The 19,991-nt window shown below is 36.7% G+C and overlaps 4 protein-coding genes and 1 pseudogene across 4 annotated transcripts; 4 read left to right on the top strand and 1 right to left on the bottom strand.

The window, feature by feature from the left end:
* Window positions 1–122: 122 nt before the first annotated feature.
* Window positions 123–3,321, top strand: LOC111201473 (ribulose-1,5 bisphosphate carboxylase/oxygenase large subunit N-methyltransferase, chloroplastic-like). Its single transcript, XM_048742317.1, has 13 exons — window positions 123–643; window positions 725–800; window positions 875–1,080; window positions 1,165–1,251; window positions 1,346–1,438; window positions 1,620–1,774; window positions 1,853–1,937; window positions 2,029–2,115; window positions 2,207–2,326; window positions 2,441–2,542; window positions 2,633–2,809; window positions 2,895–2,953; window positions 3,117–3,321. The coding sequence occupies exons 1-11, from the start codon at window positions 272–274 to the stop codon at window positions 2,798–2,800; spliced, it is 1,551 nt and encodes a 516-aa protein (XP_048598274.1). The 5' UTR covers window positions 123–271; the 3' UTR covers window positions 2,801–2,809; window positions 2,895–2,953; window positions 3,117–3,321.
* Window positions 3,322–3,407: 86 nt separating this feature from the next.
* Window positions 3,408–4,383, top strand: LOC111201474 (annotated as a pseudogene).
* A 1,467-nt stretch (window positions 4,384–5,850) lies between these two features.
* Window positions 5,851–8,192, top strand: LOC106372066 (probable carboxylesterase 16). Its single transcript, XM_013812194.3, has 2 exons — window positions 5,851–6,886; window positions 7,487–8,192. Exons 1-2 carry the CDS (start codon window positions 6,117–6,119, stop codon window positions 8,025–8,027), a joined length of 1,311 nt encoding a protein of 436 aa, XP_013667648.2. The 5' UTR covers window positions 5,851–6,116; the 3' UTR covers window positions 8,028–8,192.
* Window positions 8,193–8,224: 32 nt separating this feature from the next.
* Window positions 8,225–9,245, bottom strand: LOC111201472 (30S ribosomal protein S13, chloroplastic-like). The gene is made up of 3 exons (XM_022693533.2): window positions 9,003–9,245; window positions 8,683–8,907; window positions 8,225–8,599 (listed from the first exon to the last, which is right to left on the bottom strand). The coding sequence occupies exons 1-3, from the start codon at window positions 9,117–9,119 to the stop codon at window positions 8,432–8,434; spliced, it is 510 nt and encodes a 169-aa protein (XP_022549254.1). The 5' UTR covers window positions 9,120–9,245; the 3' UTR covers window positions 8,225–8,431.
* A 5,445-nt stretch (window positions 9,246–14,690) lies between these two features.
* LOC111201327 (myb-related protein 315-like) lies at window positions 14,691–17,734 on the top strand. Its single transcript, XM_022693035.2, has 3 exons — window positions 14,691–15,842; window positions 15,962–16,091; window positions 16,437–17,734. Exons 1-3 carry the CDS (start codon window positions 15,710–15,712, stop codon window positions 16,975–16,977), a joined length of 804 nt encoding a protein of 267 aa, XP_022548756.1. The 5' UTR covers window positions 14,691–15,709; the 3' UTR covers window positions 16,978–17,734.
* Window positions 17,735–19,991: the final 2,257 nt, after the last annotated feature.

The raw sequence follows: 19,991 nt of genomic DNA, 5'->3' as shown, positions 1-19,991 counted from the left end.
GGTTGTCGTCCCGTTATGGTGTTGGGCTAGTTTAAGGCCCATAACACAAAGATTAATGGGTTTTCAGTCTCAACAACCACCACGTGGATTTATATTCTTAAAATCATCTTTTTATGTCGCGTCTTCTTCTCCCTTTCGTTTTCAACGTGATTTCCCTCTCTTATCTTCAATAAAAAAAATATCTGAAAAAAGGCGAAGGAAGAACGGAACAACATCCTCAGAACCGCCGCCGGAGAATCTTTTGTGCTTCCAAAGAATCGGAATTATTTTGATGGAAGGGATTATCACTTGCTTTCATCCCAAATGCGTCTCTCTTCCAATTCGTTCATCCCCACTTTCTAGGGTTTCTTCACTCTCTCAGCTGAGGAACCGCAATTCACTCTCTTCATCTCGATCCGTTCCTCAGAGGAGCTTGTGCGTATCGTCTTCGAGCTCGGATACGTTACTCGCGGGCGGCTCATCAAAGGAAGACGAGAGGCAGAGCAAAGTATCGAGCAAGAAGGAAGGAGACGACTCGGGGGATTTGAAGCATTGGTTGGATAAGAATGGTTTACCGCCTTGCAAAGTATTGCTCAAGGAGAGACCCGCTCATGATCAAAACCATAAACCCATTCATTATGTTGCTGCTAGCGAGGATCTTCAGGTGCTTTGACTTTTTTTCATTACAGAACCAGTTCGATCTTTGTTGGTAAACCTGTCCTTATTCCAATGTTTGTTATTACAGAAGGGTGACGTGGCGTTTTCAGTTCCAGACTCTTTGGTTGTCACACTTGAAAGAGTGTTGGGAAACGAGACTATTGGTATGAGCCATTTACTTAACAAAGTTTGAAGCTTATTTTGTTGACATAAACCTCTGTTTTCTTTTTTCATACAGCTGAACTGTTGACGACGAACAAACTGTCTGAACTGGCTTGCCTAGCTTTGTATTTGATGTATGAGAAGAAACAAGGGAAGAAGTCAGTGTGGTATCCTTATATAAGAGAACTCGATCGTCAAAGAGGAAGAGGTCAGTTAGATGTGGAGTCTCCGCTGCTGTGGTCTGAGGCTGAGCTAGAGTACCTAACTGGTAGCCCGACCAAGGTATTGCACTTCAGTATATGCATGACATGTGATGTGAACTAGTCTAGTGGATTCTCAGTGTTCATCTTCTATGACATGGTCTAGGCCGAAGTTCTTGAGAGGGCTGAAGGGATCAAAAGAGAATACTCGGAGCTTGACACTGTCTGGTTTATGGCTGGATCTTTGTTTCAGGTCTATGACTACTATATCTTCTTGTTTTTTTTTTTTAATATATGGAATTTTACAAGCGGAAGGTACTTACATAAGTGATTTGTGTTTTTTGCAGCAATACCCATTTGACATACCAACTGAAGCTTTTAGTTTTGAGATTTTTAAACAAGCGTTTGCTGCTGTTCAGTCCTGTGTGGTGCATCTACAAGTAATATTTCATTTCTTTTGGGTTTTCCCTTCATTGTATACAGTTATTCTAATTATATGGTCTTAATTTCGTTACTCTATAGCTGAATCTACAGTTCAGCTTGCAACTCATCACCTAAGCTAGTCCATAGTTGCCTGTTACTTCTGCTAATCTAGATATGTGTGATTATTCCTGTTCTCAGAATGTCAGTTTGGCTCGTCGGTTTGCTTTGGTTCCTCTTGGTCCTCCCTTGTTGGCCTACTGTTCCAATTGCAAGGCAATGCTAACTGCTGTCGATGGTGCTGTTCAACTCGTGGTAGATAGGCCGTATAAGGCTGGTGATCCTATAGTTGTCTGGTGCGTCTGTGATCCCAAATTGCTCTTGCTTTCTCATTTTATCTTTCTTACTTTTTGTGTTTCATCCTTCTTTTCAAGGTGTGGGCCACAACCTAATGCGAAATTGCTTCTGAACTATGGATTTGTTGATGAAGACAACCCTTATGATAGAATAATCGTCGAGGTATTTATGAAACTTTGGTGGCTTACTGTAAACTACAATCAGTTTTCATGTGATTCTCTCCGCGTTTATAAGTCATACCTTGCATTTCCAGGCAGCGCTGAGCACCGATGATCCTCAGTATCAGGACAAGAGACTTGTTGCTCAAAGGAACGGAAAATTATCCCAACAAGTTTTTCAGGTATGAACGTGTGACTTCCCCGTTACAACAAGACTACTTTGAGATGTTTTGGGTGATTTTTTTGTTTGTTTTGTTTTGGCATTTACATCAGGTTCGTGTGGGAAAAGAAAAAGAAGCTGTTCAAGATATGCTTCCCTACCTGCGACTAGGTTACATGTCTGATCCTGCTGAAATGCAATCAGTTATTTCGTCTCAAGGTCCAGTTTGTTCAGTAAGTAGAGGATAAATAAACTTTTATTGTCCAAGTCAACTTGTGTGGCCTCCATTGTTACTTCTATACCTGAAGCTACTTGATAAAGGTGTAACTCTCGGTCTCTTTTTGAAGATGAGCCCTTGCATGGAAAGAGCAGTACTAGATCAGCTTGCTGATTACTTCATGAGACGCCTGGCTGGCTACCCAACCACCCTAAAAGAAGATGATGCATTGGTATATTGTCAGACTTTGTTGTTACTTGTTACATATTAAGCATTTTTTTTTTTTGTATTTACTGATACTAATAGAAATCGTGATCAATAGTTGGCAGATCCTAGTTTGAATCCTAGGAAGCGAGTTGCCACACGGCTTGTCCGATTGGAGAAGAAAATGCTAGCTGCATGCCTTGTGGCAACAGTCGATTTGTTAAACGAGTTGCCCGGTACAACCATCTCTCCATGCCCAGCACCCTATGCTCCCTCCTTGAAATAATAAAAAAAGGCACTCACTCATCTCTGTCCTATCTTTCTCAAATACTAATAACTAACATTTTCTGACCTTCTAAAACAATGTTTTAATGTTGCAGCTGCATTTGTTGGTACATGGCAGGAGTATTTTTTGGTCTGTGGTCTTCGCTTAACTAAGGTAAGTTTTAGCGCTCGAAAACAGTAAATACAAAGTTTCCCTGAAGATATAAAACTTGTATAGATTCTAGTTGAGACTAGTTTTTGTGTTGCTATGAATATGATGGTTTAAATGATGTTTCTGAATCTAGAAGTTGAGTTTTATGTTTGTAAATGCATTGCAGTTGCAGGTAGTAGCTACTAGGAGTGTATCTCTGGGTTGCCACGCAAATGTTCCACCTTTGATCTTTCTTTCTCTTGCAACAATTAAGCATTGTCGAAATCCTGTAATTACAGAGAACAACTTCACAATTATTCTGTGTTGTGTTTTAGAATTTTAGTATTTTATCGTTTCCAAAAAAGTTTACTAAATAAAATTGGGCTTCTATCTTTAGAGATTCACTTTAGCTTCGAAAAAGGCCCAAGCCCATGGAAATACAAAAAGGTGACAAACATTAACCAGACATTCATAACACATGTCTTGTCCTAACTCGACGAAGCTACTCATCAAACATAACCAGATTTAACTTCATCATCTGTATTATTTCCTCGTACATTCATTCTCCTTCTTCAGTTTCAGCTAGGATTGAGATTGTCCGATCTCAAATGTCGATCACCGTCTTCGAAACCTCCGTTCCAGACCTCCCACTCTTCTTCACCATGTTCCTAATCATCTACCTCGTCGCTTACCTCCTCGTCTTCCGCAATTGGAAACCACAAATCCGCCCAGAAGCATCAAGCTGTCTGATCTCAATCTTCCACGGAACTCCCGCAGTCTTCCTAGCCTCACGCGCCGTCTTCTCCTCCTCCTCATCATCAGGCTTCTCCTTCTCCTCCGCCAACACCGCCTCACAGAACACCGTCCTCGATTTCAGCGTCGCCTACTTCCTCACCGATCTCCTCCACTACATCGTCTTCTACCCTAGCGACGTCCTCTTCATCGGCCACCACGTAGCCACTCTCTTCGTCTTCATCACCTGCCGCTTCCTCGTCTCCCACGGAGCCTGCGCCATCTTAGGCCTCCTGATCCTCGCTGAGGTCACCAGCGCGTGTCAGAACGCGTGGACACTCGCCGGTGCGAGGAAGAGCGATCCGGAGTCTAGGTTGGCTGTCAAAGTGTATGATCTCTTGTCTCCTCCGTTTTACGCCTTCTACAGTCTCGTTAGAGGAGTGTTGGGGCCTTTGTTCTTTGGGAAGATGGTTGCTTCTTACGCTAGAGGCGAAGCTAACGGCGTGATACCTAACTGGTTGTGGGTTTCTTGGGCTGTTGTTGTTGGAACTGCTATTACTGTTAGTATACTTTGGATATGGAATCTGTGGATAGAATTGTTTAGAGAAAGGAAGGCTAAAAAATTAGGACAAGACAAGAAGATTAGATAGTTTTGTCATGATCATTTGTTTTGGCCTCCTTTTATGTACTATAATAATAATAATTGATTTGCTTCTGGATGAGAAGTATGTGCAGTTGCTGTTTTAATTCATGTTTGTTACATTCTCTGTATGGTTCAGAAGTTTGTGACATTCATTGGTCTTGGTCAAGTTTTTTGCTACATCTCTCTTGGTTTGTAACTGTGCCAGACGCAGAGTGTAGGGTATTAGAATGGTGAGCTATAATATGAACTAGTACTTTCTGTTTACAACGTCAGATAACTCTGATTGAATACACTTGGTCTCTGAGTTTATTTGTTCTGTCTAACAAATAATAGAGAAGCTTGTGTGTTCCATGATGGCCTTCTTCCCGACAGCCAGGTAAGATTGACAGTCGTGAGAGGCCTAGCTTTTCAGGTTCGTTTGCACCCAAAATACTAATTAGTGTGAGTTTAGCTGACAATCCTCATGGTTGGTTTTAAGGGATCTTTCTTTGGTCAAAGATGATTCAAGGGATCTTAAACTTTGAATCTGTACTGTTGCTGGCAAGAGGTAAACAAGTCATGACTGATGATTAGATGAGATAAACTGAGAAAGTCTTGTTAGACCTACCAACGAAAGAACAATGAATAGCAAACAAACCTTAGAATTCTTGTGGTGTTATCATTACAGGCTCAATCATGTCAAACTTATGTCAAAATCAAATTTAAGATAATAATAGTCGGCTTAACACATATTCACTGTTTTAACCTTTTAAGTCGGACTACATTGAAGAATTGTCTGTGAATCTAACTTATGCAAACAGAAGAAAAAAAAACTGTGGAAAAGTAGTCCAAAGTTCAATGGTTGAAGGAACCTGGGGTCAGGGCCATTTATGGCACATACCTCCTGTGTCCTGATGATGGACCCAATGTTTTACACTTCAGAAACCAGACAGATCAATAAATCATCTCATGAAAGATCTAAAAAATCGAATTAAATGGTATGGGCCTTGACCAAGACTATTATCGCAAATTAGTGTCAGTTTAATATTTCTAAATAAGATCTCTAGAGTCTTGATTTTATAATTTTATAGTTCACCAATATCGACCAAATCTTTTTGAATGTTTCAAGGATTTGTTTTTTCTCTCTCAAATCTTTTTGGCAACATCATCATATTCATATGAACACTGAACTAAACTATCATCCATTTGAACTCCTTAATTCAACCAATTATGTGATGACTAATTCAAGTTAGCAGCATTCTTTGTTACATTTGAAAGTTTTCTCTTATATAACCAAGATTTTCGTAAATTAATATAAATTATATGTAAGGCTGTCTTTATAAGTTAATAGCCATATAATTGGAAACAAAATGAAGTGTCAATCTCTATGATTTAATTTTCGGAATCTCATTTAATAGTTTCCATTTACAAAAAAAAAAAAGATCATATATACACGCACGCAAAGGGAAAAAAAAAAGAGCTTTTTGCCCTTCGTACGTCTCTGGAACGTACGTATCTCGAAAACGAAACCAAACACACTACACTCACGGTAAACGCGGTACAGGTGATTATTGTCTCCTCTTATTACCAAAAGACAATGACACTTTGTCCACAATCCAATGTCTCTCCCTCCCTCTCTCTACCTTCTTCTTCCTCGTCATCATTTTGATTATAGAAAAGCTTGATCAATTTTAACTCTCTGCACCCCGAAGCTTCGATCCCAGTCTCCATAGACTCTCTCAATTTCAACTCATATGAGCTCCATAGATGTGATCTCTCTCTCTCTCTCTCTCACACACACAACTGAGATCAATCAAACACTTGAAGAGGGAAATGCCAAGCGTAGCTGTGAAACTCTACAGCGTCTTCTTCAAGCTCCTCCTCAAACACCGTCTCCACAACCTCATCTCATCTCCCCCCTCGCCTGATCCCTTCGGCGTCTCCACCCGATCCGATGAATCCGTCGCCGCCGCGAACCCTTCCTTCACCGACGGCGTCGCGACCAAAGACATCCACATCGATCCGATGACGTCGCTCACGGTCCGTATCTTCCTCCCCGAATCAGCTCTCTCTCCGTCCGAGCTTCCCCGCGGAGAAGACGATTCTCATTCTCATCCTCACGATCCCAGATCCGATCGGAGACACAGCCACGTCGTCATCCCTCTTAATCAAACCTCTCCGGAGAGGAACGAGTCTCGGAGGAAGAGCTACGAACCTTACGGAGGATACGCGCCGTCGGCGAAGAGGAGTTCGCGTAAATTGCCGGTGATGTTGCAGTTTCACGGCGGAGGTTGGGTGGCCGGAGGTTCTGACTCGGCGGCGAACGACTTCTTTTGTCGGAGGATAGCTAAAGTGTGCGACGTGATTGTGTTGGCGGTAGGGTATAGGCTTGCGCCTGAGAATAGGTATCCTGCGGCGTTTGAGGATGGGGTTAAGGTGCTGAATTGGCTTGGGAAGCAAGCTAATTTAGCTGATTGTTGTAAGTCTAATAGACGCGTTAATGGGGTTGAGCTGAAGAAACTGAATGTTCAAGGTCACATTGTTGATGCTTTTGGTGCTTCTATGGTTGAGCCTTGGCTTGCAGCTCATGCTGATCCTTCCAGGTTTGTATTTGTTGTTTTGCTTGCTCATGGACACTTTGTGGATGCTTTTGGGGATTGATGCTTGTTTGGAGAGGTTGATTTCTAGAATTTAGAACCGTTTATGAGTTGATCTATGGAGAACTAGGAACTAAGTCCTTGTCATGGCCGGCAAAGCCAAATGAAACATTCGGATTAAACCTCCATTTTTCTTTGAAAAAAATTACATAGATATAGACCTCGAAATTTGTAAAAAAAAAAAAAAAAAAAAAAATTGAAATCTTTACTAAATTGTCTATAGAACCCAAAATCTCAGGGCCGGGCCGGTAATGCTTCTACACAGAACTAAGTCATTGTCAGGCCGGTCCTAGGCAAAGCCAAATGAAACATTCGGATTAAGCCTCTAATTTTTTTTGAAAAAAATTACATAGACCTCGAATTTTGTAAAAAAAAAATTATTGAAATTTTTACTAAATTGTCTATAGATCCCAAAATCTCAGGGCCGGTAATGGTCATGGTTCTGTGTAGAACTAGTTAGATGAGGTTATCTTCTATTGCTTGCAATCACACATCAAGAGCTGTTTCTGTTTCTCAACTTAGTTGCTCATATATGATTTGAAACAGATGTGTTCTTTTGGGGGTGAGCTGTGGAGGGAACATAGCAGACTACGTAGCTCGGAAAGCAGTGGAAGCTGGGAAACTTCTAGAGCCGGTTAAAGTCGTTGCACAGGTTCTAATGTACCCATTCTTCATCGGGAACAACCCAACACAGTCGGAGATAAAGCTAGCAAACTCTTACTTTTACGACAAGTCTGTCTCTGCTCTCGCCTGGAAACTCTTCTTACCAGAGAAAGAGTTGGACTTTGACCACCCGGCAGCAAACCCGCTTGCTCATAACCGGAGCGGACCACCTCTGAAGCTAATGCCTCCGACTCTTACAGTAGTGGCGGAGCATGACTGGATGAGAGATCGAGCCATTGCTTACGCTGAGGAGCTTAGGAAAGTGAACGTAGATTCTCCAGTTTTGGAATACAAAGACGCGGTTCATGAGTTTGCAACGCTTGATATGCTTCTCAAGACTCCTCAGGCACAGGCATGCGCCGAAGATATTGCTATTTGGGTCAAGAAATACATTTCACTACGAGGCCATGAGTTCTCTTACTAAGGATTTTTACCCTGTTACTATCATTGTTCACTCATTATCTTACTTTTTTGTATGTAGCAAAGATTTTGTGATTAGGATTAGAGACGATTCAAGATTTGAGTCTTTTTTTGGTTTAATGATGTATTTATATGTACGTATTCTAATTAAACCATTTTGGTGCAATCAGGTTTGTTCTTAGCTTGTGAGACAGCAACATCTTAGAGCTTATCATCTTTTGACATTAGAAACACTAGAATACATCTGTTGGAACGGTATTAAGTTGAACAACTACATGATAAAGCCGAAGATAATCTGGAAAGAGTCTCAGGGAATACACAAAACCACATTTTAAACAGAGAAACTAGACAATGTAAAAAAAAGTATTACAGAAGAACAAGATTGACATCAAGACCAGATGTGTTTGGTTACTTGGAAACTTTCTTCTTGCCAGCAATGGCGATCTTCTTGCCCTTAAGAGTTCTGCAGTTGTTCTTGGTCCTCTGTCCACGACACGGCAGCCCTTGGATGTGCCTTACCCCACGGTAACACTGAATCTCCTTCAATCTCTTGATAGCAAGCGCATTGAATCTCCTCTGCACAACAGATATGATAAGAGACAAGCCATTGTGCAACAAAACCGTTACTATGAAGATAGAAAAAGGCAAAGAGAGAGTACCAGATCACCCTCGATCATATACTTGGAGACTTCATCACGAAGCACGATGAGCTCTTCCTCAGCCATGTCTTTGGTGATTTTGTTCTCCATCTGGAGATCAACGAGGATCTGACGAGCCCTAGTTCGGCCAATGCCGTGAATGTACTGAAGAGAGTATTCGATCCTCTTGTTACTCGGAATCTCCACACCTCCAACACGAGCACATCGGATGCTTAGACTCTGCTTCTGTAAATTCAACACAAAGGGACCAAAGTTGAGAACTTTAATTACAACAATCGTACGCACGAGAGAGAAAGAGTGAGACTTTGAGAAATTATTACACTGGGAGCGTTCGAAGGTGGGAGAGCAAGAGTGTTGCGAGAGAGAGGATTCGATTTAGTCCAGCTGCAAATGAGTGAGAGCGAGTGCGCTAGGGGCATCGCAACCATCTGCGCCATTTTTTCTTCTGTATCCTTCTTCAGAGGCGACGAAGAAGATGAGAGCTACGGATAAGGCAAAACGTCGAATCGAAACGCGTTTCTGTTGGGCTCCAAGAAAAGTAATTTACAAAATCAAGTACTTATTGGGCTTTACTAGGCCCATTATTGTATCGTAAAGGCTAGACTGATACCTTTTATCTTTCGATTGTTTGAGACATCTTCGTTTGCTGTGGCACGTATATATCAAGAATAATATACTTTTTTTTTGATAAATCAAGAATAAGAGTATAGAACAAGGAAATTTCGTAAACTAATCGAATATGGCCTTACAATTCTTGGATGAGTATTTTCTCTACCTGTCTTCTCAGCTAATATATAAATGATGGTGCAAACGAGTAAAAGATTGTATAAAAATGGTTAGTGGAGAGATGCAAAGTCAACGTAGAAGAATGAGTCTTGTAACTATTGAGAGCTTGAGACTGGCATTAAGAAAAAGAATTTAAACACACATTATTGAGATGGTCTTTAACTTCGTTGTCATTAGTTATTGTCGTTCTAATGTGTTTTTTTAGTTGTCTGCATGTTTATTCATTTTGCAAATCTGATGCAGTTGAATTGTACTTATATAGTTTTGGTTTCAAAGTACTACAATATTAGTGTGACAATCCATCATGCGGATCCAGGCTCACAGTCCTGCAGAGTATCGATCCTAATCCTTCACCGTAAGAGATAACGCCTCCGCATCAACCGATAAGTTATTGGTGCGTTTGGTATTACTCGAGCCCAAGACCTCACATGTTAACAACACTTCTATAAGACGAATTATCACCAATTGAGCTGCAGATCAATTGACTTTGTGGGAACTATCCGTTCCATAGGTCCCAGGCTGGCTCTGCATGGCATCGATCCAAACCCCTTACTTATGAGCTCTCACTGACTCCATATCAAGTCAATTGGTGACATCTTGTCCATGGGAGAGTTGTTAAAGGGCGAAGTTTTGGATTCAAATAACACCAAGCGCATCAACAACCTAATTATAAAATCAGTGAGGGTTCATAAATGAGAGGTTGGGGTCGATGTCCTGCAGAGCCAACCTAGAGCTCACGGAGCAGGTAGTTCTCACGGGGCGGGCTGTCACAATTAGTGGATCTCTTTATATTAATATATACATTTTTTTAGTTTTTCTTTCTTTTTTAAAAGTTACTATTCGGGCAGACTGTTTCTATATATGATGTGTATGTTTATTTCGCGATGCTTGGAGATTATATCCATGAGTGTATATAAGAAGCTTGTGGTTGATCTAGTAGCTAAATAGAAGATATACACATTTCTTACAGAACCAATGTCTGAATGCACCCTTTGTTTTGTTCAGTCATGCCCATTATTGTAACTTAAGGCTGTCATTTCATTATTTTGCTTAGGAAAACTCATCTGTATATACATATATATATATATATATTTTTTTTGGAATTTTATTTATTACATTCATATATTTTCATATGAGTTTTATAGTGCCTTAGATGATTGGTTCAAAGGAGGAAAATATGGTACAAAAGCAAAAAAAGGAGAAATGTTTTTAGACAGTATTTATTACTATGATAGCAACAGAAGATCACAGTCTTTCAAGATACAAGAAACGAGGAAGACATGAAAAAAAAAAGAAAAAGTTAAAAAGAAAAAAATTCCGAGAGAGAGCAATAGAATGATGAACAGAAACAGGGCTTAGAAGACGAAGGACAAGGCACCGACCAATGCGGTGGCGATGAGCTGAGGATAGGCGGAGAAAGTGGCAGCACTTGGTGCCGGAGCATGAGCCTTGGGATCATGGGACGATGGAGACTTAGCCGGACCATGGTTGACTCCGTTGTGCGACTCAGCAGTCATGACCAAGACGGCCAAGACAATGCAGACGAAGGCAAAGCGGATCAAAGAACTTCTTGCTGCCATATTGATTCCTCTCCTTCTTCTTATTCAGTTTCTTTCTTTTGCTTTTCTCTGTGATATCTATCAATAAACGGGTTCTTGAATATATAGAGAGATCGGGTTGTTTATAAAATGTTAGTAAATTTAAAAGTCTACGCATAAGAATGTGCCTTGGTGTAGAAACAATCATTAGTCGTTATCATTACATGTTGTTCCGCTTAGTCATTAATTTTTTTTAAAATAGAAAAGGACAGAGATGTGAACATGGTGATGTGTTTGAATTTTTTAGTGGACACCCATTTGTGATTTTATACTGTATGTACTGGAACAGCTAATTACTTCCTCGTCACCACGAGGAACGTGTCTTGATCAAACCAAATTGTACCGGTTTCATTACGGATCGATCCGGTCTGTTTTCTGGCTCTTGATTTGATATGAAATATAGTTTTAGTTGTGGTTTAGTTTCGTTACTTCGTTTCTTTGATTTTAATAAAATCACTAGATTTTGACCCGCCCTTCAGTACAGCGGGTATATTTTTTTGTTTTATTTTTTTTTTGAGAAATTTAAATTTTATATTTGTGTAATATGAATTTTATTTAATATATTTTTGATAACTATATTATATATGTCAAGTTGCATAACTATACACTCGTGTCATATGCATTTCATAAATTGTTTTTAAACTTTATTCTTAAAAATTGCAACATATTATATTTTCTTATTAGTTACCTAACATAATTAGTCAAGAATATTCGTATTCAAAAAATTTGACTCAGAATCGATTTGAAAATCAAGTCTTATATTCTATTGAACATAGCCTATGTACTCGAACAATTCTTAAAATGTTATATCTGAAAACCAATATCAAATCCAAGCCGCACCGAAGACCGAACAAATTTTTGAAAAATGTGTAAAAATAAAATTTTAATATAATCTATTAAATATATACAGATATATGTAAATATGTCAATATGGTCTTAACTAACTTTAAGTAAAATCACATTTAATAAATATTTTTTAATCGAATAAGCTATTTAAAACCCGTTAAACTAAATTAGTTTATATGAATATTTATTTTTATTAAAAGTCCACCTAAATCCGTTAAACCCTATTTTAATATCATGTACTTTGTTAATTGATAAACTTAATGTATATGTAAAACATTTAAAATTTAAATAAATTAATGTCTTGTTTAATAAATCACAATTTCTTAGGCTGAGATGTAAGTTATGTTAATTTACTATGATAATGATTTTTGGAAAAATTGGTGTTCAGTTGTATTGTTGCTATAAAACATATGTTAAATATGATTACAGACTTTAAGTTGAAATGCTTTTATATACTTTGTTGATAAAGTTTTTTTCATTAAATGCTTTTATATCGATGTAATTAAACAGATTTGAATCATACATGGCTGGAACTGAATAGAGTAATATATAAAAATTCGCTTCAAATATTTTAATATATAAGATTAAATTTTTTGTCAACTAATATAAATTATAGGGCAATTCTCTCAAATAGCTATTTTTAAGTTTTTGTCATAAAAATAGTTCTAAAAAATGACCAAAATAACCTTTTTTATTTCAAAAGTTTTAATTTTTTTTTTATTTTTTTAATTTGAAACCCTATTCTCAAAACCCCACCCTTTAACTTTAAACCCTAAGTCTAGATTAGTTAACCATATGGTAAAAATATATTTTTTATCTTTTAATAAAACTTATTTTAATCATTTTCTTTATTGAGAACTATTTTTGTGACAAAAACTTGAAAAATGTTATTCTAGGAAATTTCTCTAAATTATATATACCATTATTATTAGGCTTGTGTAAAACTGTAAAAAAGTAAAAAGCAGTTTTAATATTTTTATTTTCGGAACAAACTAATATTTTTCAACAGAAACAAATCAAATTTATTTGATATAATTTGTAATTTTGTATTTTGCTTGTGTTTTAATCTATTCTTATTTTTTTACATAGGTAAAGATATTAGATGATAAGAAACTCGTTGTCAATCATATTGTTTGGGTCGGTCACTGAAGAATAAGATTACTTAGCATTAATTATTAAATATATATTTGTCGACCAAATATTATGCATTTATTTCTTCTACACACAGATATTATGTACCGTTAACTATAATATGTATATTAGAGAAGTGGATCCGAGAACTTTGGAATCACAACGGAGGTTACAAAATATTTATGTAAACGTTATGCTCAAACTATTACGGAGTGGTGGTTACTTTGGAAAAAAAAATATCACGTGGTGGTTACTTTCAAAAATTAAAAGGGCATTGCAGTTATCATATAAAAAATATGTATTATTGAAATAATTGTTGGACTCTATTTTTATCAATGGGTCACAGTGCTGTTTTAATAGAATAGATTTTAACATAAAATCCAAGTTAATATACTGGAGATACGGGATTAGGTTGGACCTAATGGGCTAGAAACGTAAGATTAGATTCTAATGGGCCTATAATGGATACGTCGTTTGACTTTGGTCTCTCGTATACTCGTATTAAAGTTGTCTTCGTGGCCTCTAGTATAAATCTTTTTGCCAATGGTCCCTCATGTATTTAATACTCTACATTAGTCTAAAGTTTAGTTCAGTTCAGAATCTGTGAACCAAAACAAAGGAATAATTGTTACTGTTAGCTGCAAGTTTATTTTCGCTAAGATTATGATGAACCACGCAAACGATATAATTCGAATATTCAATGTAGTTATTTTGTCGACTAAGGTCGTAGAAAAGCACATACTGACACAAACAGTAATGTAAGATTTACGAAACAGAAACCTCCATTATATATACGTCGATGATAAATAAAATTTTAACTTATTTTGACATCATATACTCATATATATATAATTTCCCCCGATGACCTAGTTTTTAGTAGTATAATGCAAATTGAATGTCCACATAACAGAATAATAATTCAATGAAAAAAACTAATACAATTTGGATACTTGAGGTGATTTTTTTATATATAATATTTGGGTTGGAACGTAAAGATTATAATAGACTATACATATATCCTAATTTTTTTTCAGATTGCTATACATGTCAATGAAAATGACATATATCATTATACGAACAGGCGGCAACGTCAAACCGTCATGTAACCGTCTATTCCTCTCCTTCCAGAGCTCATAGATAGCGGCCTGCCACACTTGAAGAATTGCCAATTTAACCATAGAATCCGAATGGGCATTAGGGAGCCATAGCAAGATATCAGCCCACACCAGGGGCACTGAAGGCAAGTAAAAAAACTTGTCTATGCCTTGTTTTTTTTTCCCGAACTCTAACTTTAATCCAAAGCATTTTTATTTTTTTATTTTGTGTTGAATTAAGATTATATTTTCAATCAAAAATTTTGAATAGTAAAAATGTCTGATTTTCTATATGTTTCCCTTTAATATGGAGTTTGCTTCAATTTTTTTTTATTATGTTAAAAACAATTATTCATAGCAGTATTGCAATCTAATAATACAGGCTCACTTGTACATTTTATATTTTGTTAACTGGTTTAAACTTCTAACAAACAATGGATTCATCTTATGTATGTAAATGATTAACTATACTAACTACTAGTTTTTGAGTAGTATTTCTCGGTAACAGTTTATTAAATTTATTGTTTTGTACATTTAAAGTAAATTTAAATCTATCTATTAAATGCGAAACAACTTAAATAATATACTTAACATTTAAAATAATTAAAATTAAAATAATTAAATTAATAAATTAGACTAAATGAGTTATACGATTATTCAATTTTAATTTAAAATAATTAAATTAATATCACAGATTATGGCAAGTGAGTATAAAATTGACTTTCTTTATTAAGCAAGTTGCCTAATCATGAAAAGCAAAATAACATACTATGACGTAAAAAGTGGAGTCCTCAAAGGTTCATAACAAATAATTATATACAACATATTTTATAAATAGAATATTGCAAAAATAAAAGATGCTTTGATGACAGAACAAGCACAACGCTTTGAAGAAGGGGACCGATGGATCCAAACAAATTTCAAATCGTTTATCTATTAACCAATTGTTTTAACAAAATACTAATAGTTAGTTAATTCCTTTATTTGCCATTTAAAGAAATCGTATACTATTTATGATCATAAACTCAACAATAAGAACTTCACAATAAAGCAAACATATAATACTTGCAAATTGCATAATGGAAACTTGTTTAGAAATGTTTGTGTTTTTATCTCATGAAATCTCAATCGACTTCCAAAATAATATATTTTTTGGATTTGTAAAAATGAAATTTATTTATGCAAGTGCTTCAGCTCAAACTTAGATAGTTAATGAATCACAAGCTAAAAAAGAAGTTTGTCGACAAGCACATATTATTCTAAAACAAACTCACTAACTCTTTGTTTAATCATCTCGGCAATCATTATTTACTGCCTCTCTTATTAGCGTTATGCTTTAAACTTGGATTTATTTGTCTTTTAGCCTGTAAGTGACCTGTCAAAAGAGAGAATATTTGCCCTTCCCAACTCACCTCTTATTATTTATAGGTAATGCCCATTACTTGATTGAAAGCTCTCTTCTTTATACTTTTGGCTAACTCATCAAGCTCTCTCTTTGCTTTAAATCAGCATCATATCGATATGTATGCTATATATTGATTAATGCCACTACGTAGAGTTTGCTTTGAATAAATGGGGAGAAAACCTTGCTGCGAAAAAATTGGATTGAAAAGAGGTCCATGGACTATAGAAGAAGATCATAGACTCATGAACTTCATTCTTAACAATGGCATCCATTGCTGGAGAGTCGTCCCCAAACTTGCAGGTCTTCTTTCTTTATCCAAACACATATATAGATATCTGCATGCATAATTATGATTTTATTATCATATTGCATTTTATGTTCTCTTTGGGGGTTTAATTAGTCTTTACATGTGCATGAAGGTTTGTTGAGATGTGGGAAGAGCTGTAGATTGAGATGGATTAATTATTTGAGACCTGATCTCAAGAGAGGTGGTTTCACTGATGCTGAAGAAGATAGGATTATGGAACTTCACTCTCAACTTGGCAATAGGTACCGCAGGATAATTTTTTTCTTTTTGGGTTAAAATATGAAAATGTTATCTTTTTTTTATATCAATTATGAAAATGTTATCTAAAACCTAAGTTCAACGTATATAGTTGTGCATGGGATTGTGTTATTTTTGAGTGAAGAATTGGTTGTGGGAAAATGAATAATATATATGAGGATTTATACATTTTGTATAAGTTTGTCCATTTATCCTTCACGTGGTACGCTACTTTCTGTTTAGTCTATGAGACTTGTACTACAAAGTGACATTGATAGGATTTCTTTATATGCTGTAGAAATGCTATAGTTATTCTTCTTACATGTTTTATGAGTGTTTGGACGTTGTAGGTGGTCTAAAATTGCCTCACATTTCCCTGGTCGAACGGATAACGAGATAAAGAACCATTGGAATACGAAGATCAAAAAGAAGATGAAACATCTTGGTTTAAATCAGGCTGCGCATGAACCAATACATAGTATCACCAGCCGAACCGAATCTAAGCAGATAACAAATCCAAACATGTCTTCTACCATCAAAGAAAAAGAAGAAACCAAGGAGCAACCAAAAGATGATGTTATAATAGAAACAACGAAACCGTTAATAGTATCCAATAATGATGAAGAAATTCAGGCAGAAAACTGCAAAACTTTATATGCAGAAGAAGTAGACATCGGATCTCTATTCGCAATGCAAGACAACGAGATATCTATCTCGTCTTCTTCGTTCTCTTCTTTATATAGTAATATTTCAAGAAGTGAATCTTCATCATATCTTGCAGGAGATTCAATCTCTTTAGAGCAATGGGACTTGGATATGACGGACCCTTTGGTGCCTTGGGACCTCTTCACCAATCTTGATGATACGCTTTTCCTTTATGACAAAATGTGATATTACATTGTAGCATATCTATAAAATAATTGTCATAAGTAATTAGTATCTTCATTTCATGTATGTAAGATTGGATCGGAGTATGCATGGCGTGCAATAATGTATTATAATTTTCTCATACAATATGTATCATGTATGCATATATATAGTGTCATAGTGACGATATATTTCTCGTATTAATTAGTAGCTATAATGTACTTTTTAGTTTTATCGGTAAGACCGTAAGTAACTATCACCATTATCGTAGTAATTTTCAAATAGTTGTTCCTAGTTTTTTTTTTTTGTCACAAAGTTGTTCCTAGTTATATATCAAGTTCCATACAATTCTACTAAATTCTTGCAACACTTCCAATAAAAACAGGAAACATATATATAACAAAACCAATCCCACCTCCCACATGTGCGGGCACAATAAGTGTTGCTTAGTATGCTTACATTAATTTATATATGTATATATAAATGCGTTTATAGTTTGGTGAATTAGGTCAATGCGGCCTTTCATCTATTAAAAGAAACATTTACGGGGAAAGCATATAGAAGAAACATATACTAAACAAAACTTGTGAAAATGACTTTAATCCTTTTAAAAGAAAGAAGAAAAAAACTAATGAAACAATTGGCCCGTTTGAGAATTAACAATGAGTTCCAAAATAAATTATACCTACCTACTTTTCAAAAAAAAAAAAACAATTGTACCTACTTCATTCGAAGCAGGCAAATGATTTAATTTTGTTTTGTATAAATGAATTAAGTAATCACATCTAGAGATGGCAAAAGAAGAACCTGTCCGCGGGCCAGGCCCGTGTGAACTTGCTTCGGGTCGGGATTGGGTTCTAAGACACAGGCCCGAATTTTAAGCGGGCCTTGCGGGTAAGGCTTGTGCGGTTTTGGGCCAGACGCGGGATTGGCTCGATGTGTACCGCGGGACGCGCGGGGCTCCGCCAAAGACGATCTCCTCCAGCTCGATCGGTGAGAGAGATGGCGATTGGAAAGCCGATCTCTTCTAGCTCTCACCGTGAGAGAAATGGCTTCTCCTCTTCTTTGATCCGTCACTAAGCTCCACTTCTCTATGCATGTTCTTCATCTTCTCGTTTGATCCATCTCTCATCTCTTCGCTGTTTCAGCTTAATTCTTTTCTTTTGAGCCACGATTCAAGAACTAAGGGCCTTTTGATGTTGCTGATGAACATCAATGCATTCAGGTAAGGATAAAGTTTTCGATTACATGTTCTTTTGCTCATTACCGTGATTTAATTTGTAAGGACAGATAAAAATTCATTCCCTAATTCTTTATTGTGGATTACATGATCTTTAGTGAAAGAAGAACAAGATATTGGGTCTGTTTTGTCTCTAATCAACCGGCTACACAATGACCAATCGTGTAAGTTGTCCTGTCTCATTGTTATCTCTTATCAAACAGCTTCTTATCGAGAATATATGGAGCTTCTTTTGCGATGTTTGCGTGAACAAGAATATTGTTGTTTGTTCTCATCTTTTGCGATGTCTGCGTGAACAAAGAATATTGATGTTTGTTTTTATACTCTGTTTTCGCTCTGTTCGGTCTTGATATTGAAATCAGAAGTATGTTCGGCCTGTTGTTTCTTAATGTCCTTATCATATAAACTCAAGTGATTTTAGTCATCTATTTTCTAAAACTTTTTCTTTATAATGACATGTGGTGAGTGGGGGATTGTATTATGATCAAGGAGGAGAACGATATGAGAATGCAAAGGACACTTCACACTTGCATTCCGATCTATAAGGCAAAGGACCTCAGGTTAGTCTCTGTTCTATTTTTTTTTTATGTCGTCTCCAGTTCTTATGATAAGAGCTGATAGAATTTAGATACTTGGTTACTAGTACATAGATCTCTTTGTTTCTTGTGTTGTTGTGTTCTTGTGTTCTTATAGCTGATAGAATTTAGGTAATAGGTTACTAGTACATAGATCTTTTTGTTTCTTGTGTTGTTGTGTTCTTCTGTTCTTATAGCTGATAGAATTTAGGTAATAGGTTACTACTTACTAGTACTTGATCGTCTATGCGTGGATGGTTGCTTGTTCTTGATCGTCTCTTACATATGATATGGTTGCTTGCTCTTGATTGTTTAGTTTGATAGTTTGATAGGACTTGAGTATGAGACTTGATCTTTACGTCTGATAGTTTAGATAATAAAAATTTCTTATAATGGTTGAGTCTCTGACCAATGAGAAATAAGAGAATAGTTGCTATAATTTTTAAAATTGCAAAAAAATAGAAACAGAACCCTAAACAATATTACCTAAACTCACGACCTAAGCAAAAAAAAAAAACGACGCAGAAACCTAAACTCTATCTCTAAGTCTCTAACGAAGAAGAGAGAAAGAGATGACAGATGATGGTTCAAGTTTCGATCCAAATTTCACACCGTTGAATACAATGGATTTTGAGAGCCAGCGAGTCCTTGGAGTTATTTTGGCAGCTGATGAGGCTGATGATGGTTCATCTGATGGAGCAAAAAAGAAGCAAAGAAAGAAGAGAAGGCTTATTCAAGCTGATGATGATGAAGATGATAGTGATGTTGAAATCACTCCTCCACCAATACAAGCTACTACTCTGCGCAAACAAGCCACCTGCGGAACCGTGCGAGCCTTGAAATCAAAGAAACCAATGTTGCAGTCTACTCTAGACGGTGGCATTGGATCGTCTTCGTCTCCTAAGGCGAGTAAAAGGAAAACCAAAACCAAATCTATTCACTTTACCATCCGTGGGGGGAGAAAAAGCTCCAGGCCGACACAAGGTAATGGCAAGAATAAGAAGAAGATTCAAGAGGAGCAGCTTGATTCTGAAGGTGAATTTGAAGAGGACGAGATGGAGAACGAGATGGAGAGCGAGAAGGAGGGTAGGCAGTGGTCTGATGTATGGCCCCATTTTACTAAGATTCGAAATTCCAATGGTGAGCAGAAAGCTAAATGCAATTATTGTAAGAATGACTATGCATGGACTTCCCACGGGCATGGAACAAGTGGTTTGAGAAGG

This window comes from Brassica napus, chromosome A10 (assembly GCF_020379485.1).
Source record: "Brassica napus cultivar Da-Ae chromosome A10, Da-Ae, whole genome shotgun sequence".
Lineage (NCBI taxonomy): Eukaryota > Viridiplantae > Streptophyta > Magnoliopsida > Brassicales > Brassicaceae > Brassica > Brassica napus.
This window is presented reverse-complemented; position numbering and strand designations above follow the sequence as displayed.

What these genes read in the sequence shown, in the direction of transcription:
- LOC111201472 (XM_022693533.2), bottom strand. Translation starts at nt 9,119, where the DNA reads ATGGCGCAGATGGTTGCGATGCCCCTAGCGCACTCGCTCTCACTCATT. An exon ending in CACCTTCGAACGCTCCCAGT is followed by an intron (nt 8,908 to 9,002) that starts GTAATAATTTCT and finishes TTGAATTTACAG; the next exon opens with AAGCAGAGTCTAAGCATCCG. An exon ending in ATATGATCGAGGGTGATCTG is followed by an intron (nt 8,600 to 8,682) that starts GTACTCTCTCTT and finishes TCTGTTGTGCAG; the next exon opens with AGGAGATTCAATGCGCTTGC.
- LOC111201327 (XM_022693035.2), top strand. Translation starts at nt 15,710, where the DNA reads ATGGGGAGAAAACCTTGCTGCGAAAAAATTGGATTGAAAAGAGGTCCA. An exon ending in AGTCGTCCCCAAACTTGCAG is followed by an intron (nt 15,843 to 15,961) that starts GTCTTCTTTCTT and finishes ATGTGCATGAAG; the next exon opens with GTTTGTTGAGATGTGGGAAG. An exon ending in CACTCTCAACTTGGCAATAG is followed by an intron (nt 16,092 to 16,436) that starts GTACCGCAGGAT and finishes TGGACGTTGTAG; the next exon opens with GTGGTCTAAAATTGCCTCAC.
- LOC106372066 (XM_013812194.3), top strand. Translation starts at nt 6,117, where the DNA reads ATGCCAAGCGTAGCTGTGAAACTCTACAGCGTCTTCTTCAAGCTCCTC. An exon ending in GCTCATGCTGATCCTTCCAG is followed by an intron (nt 6,887 to 7,486) that starts GTTTGTATTTGT and finishes GATTTGAAACAG; the next exon opens with ATGTGTTCTTTTGGGGGTGA.
- LOC111201473 (XM_048742317.1), top strand. Translation starts at nt 272, where the DNA reads ATGGAAGGGATTATCACTTGCTTTCATCCCAAATGCGTCTCTCTTCCA. An exon ending in CTGCTAGCGAGGATCTTCAG is followed by an intron (nt 644 to 724) that starts GTGCTTTGACTT and finishes TTGTTATTACAG; the next exon opens with AAGGGTGACGTGGCGTTTTC. An exon ending in GGTGATCCTATAGTTGTCTG is followed by an intron (nt 1,775 to 1,852) that starts GTGCGTCTGTGA and finishes CTTCTTTTCAAG; the next exon opens with GTGTGGGCCACAACCTAATG.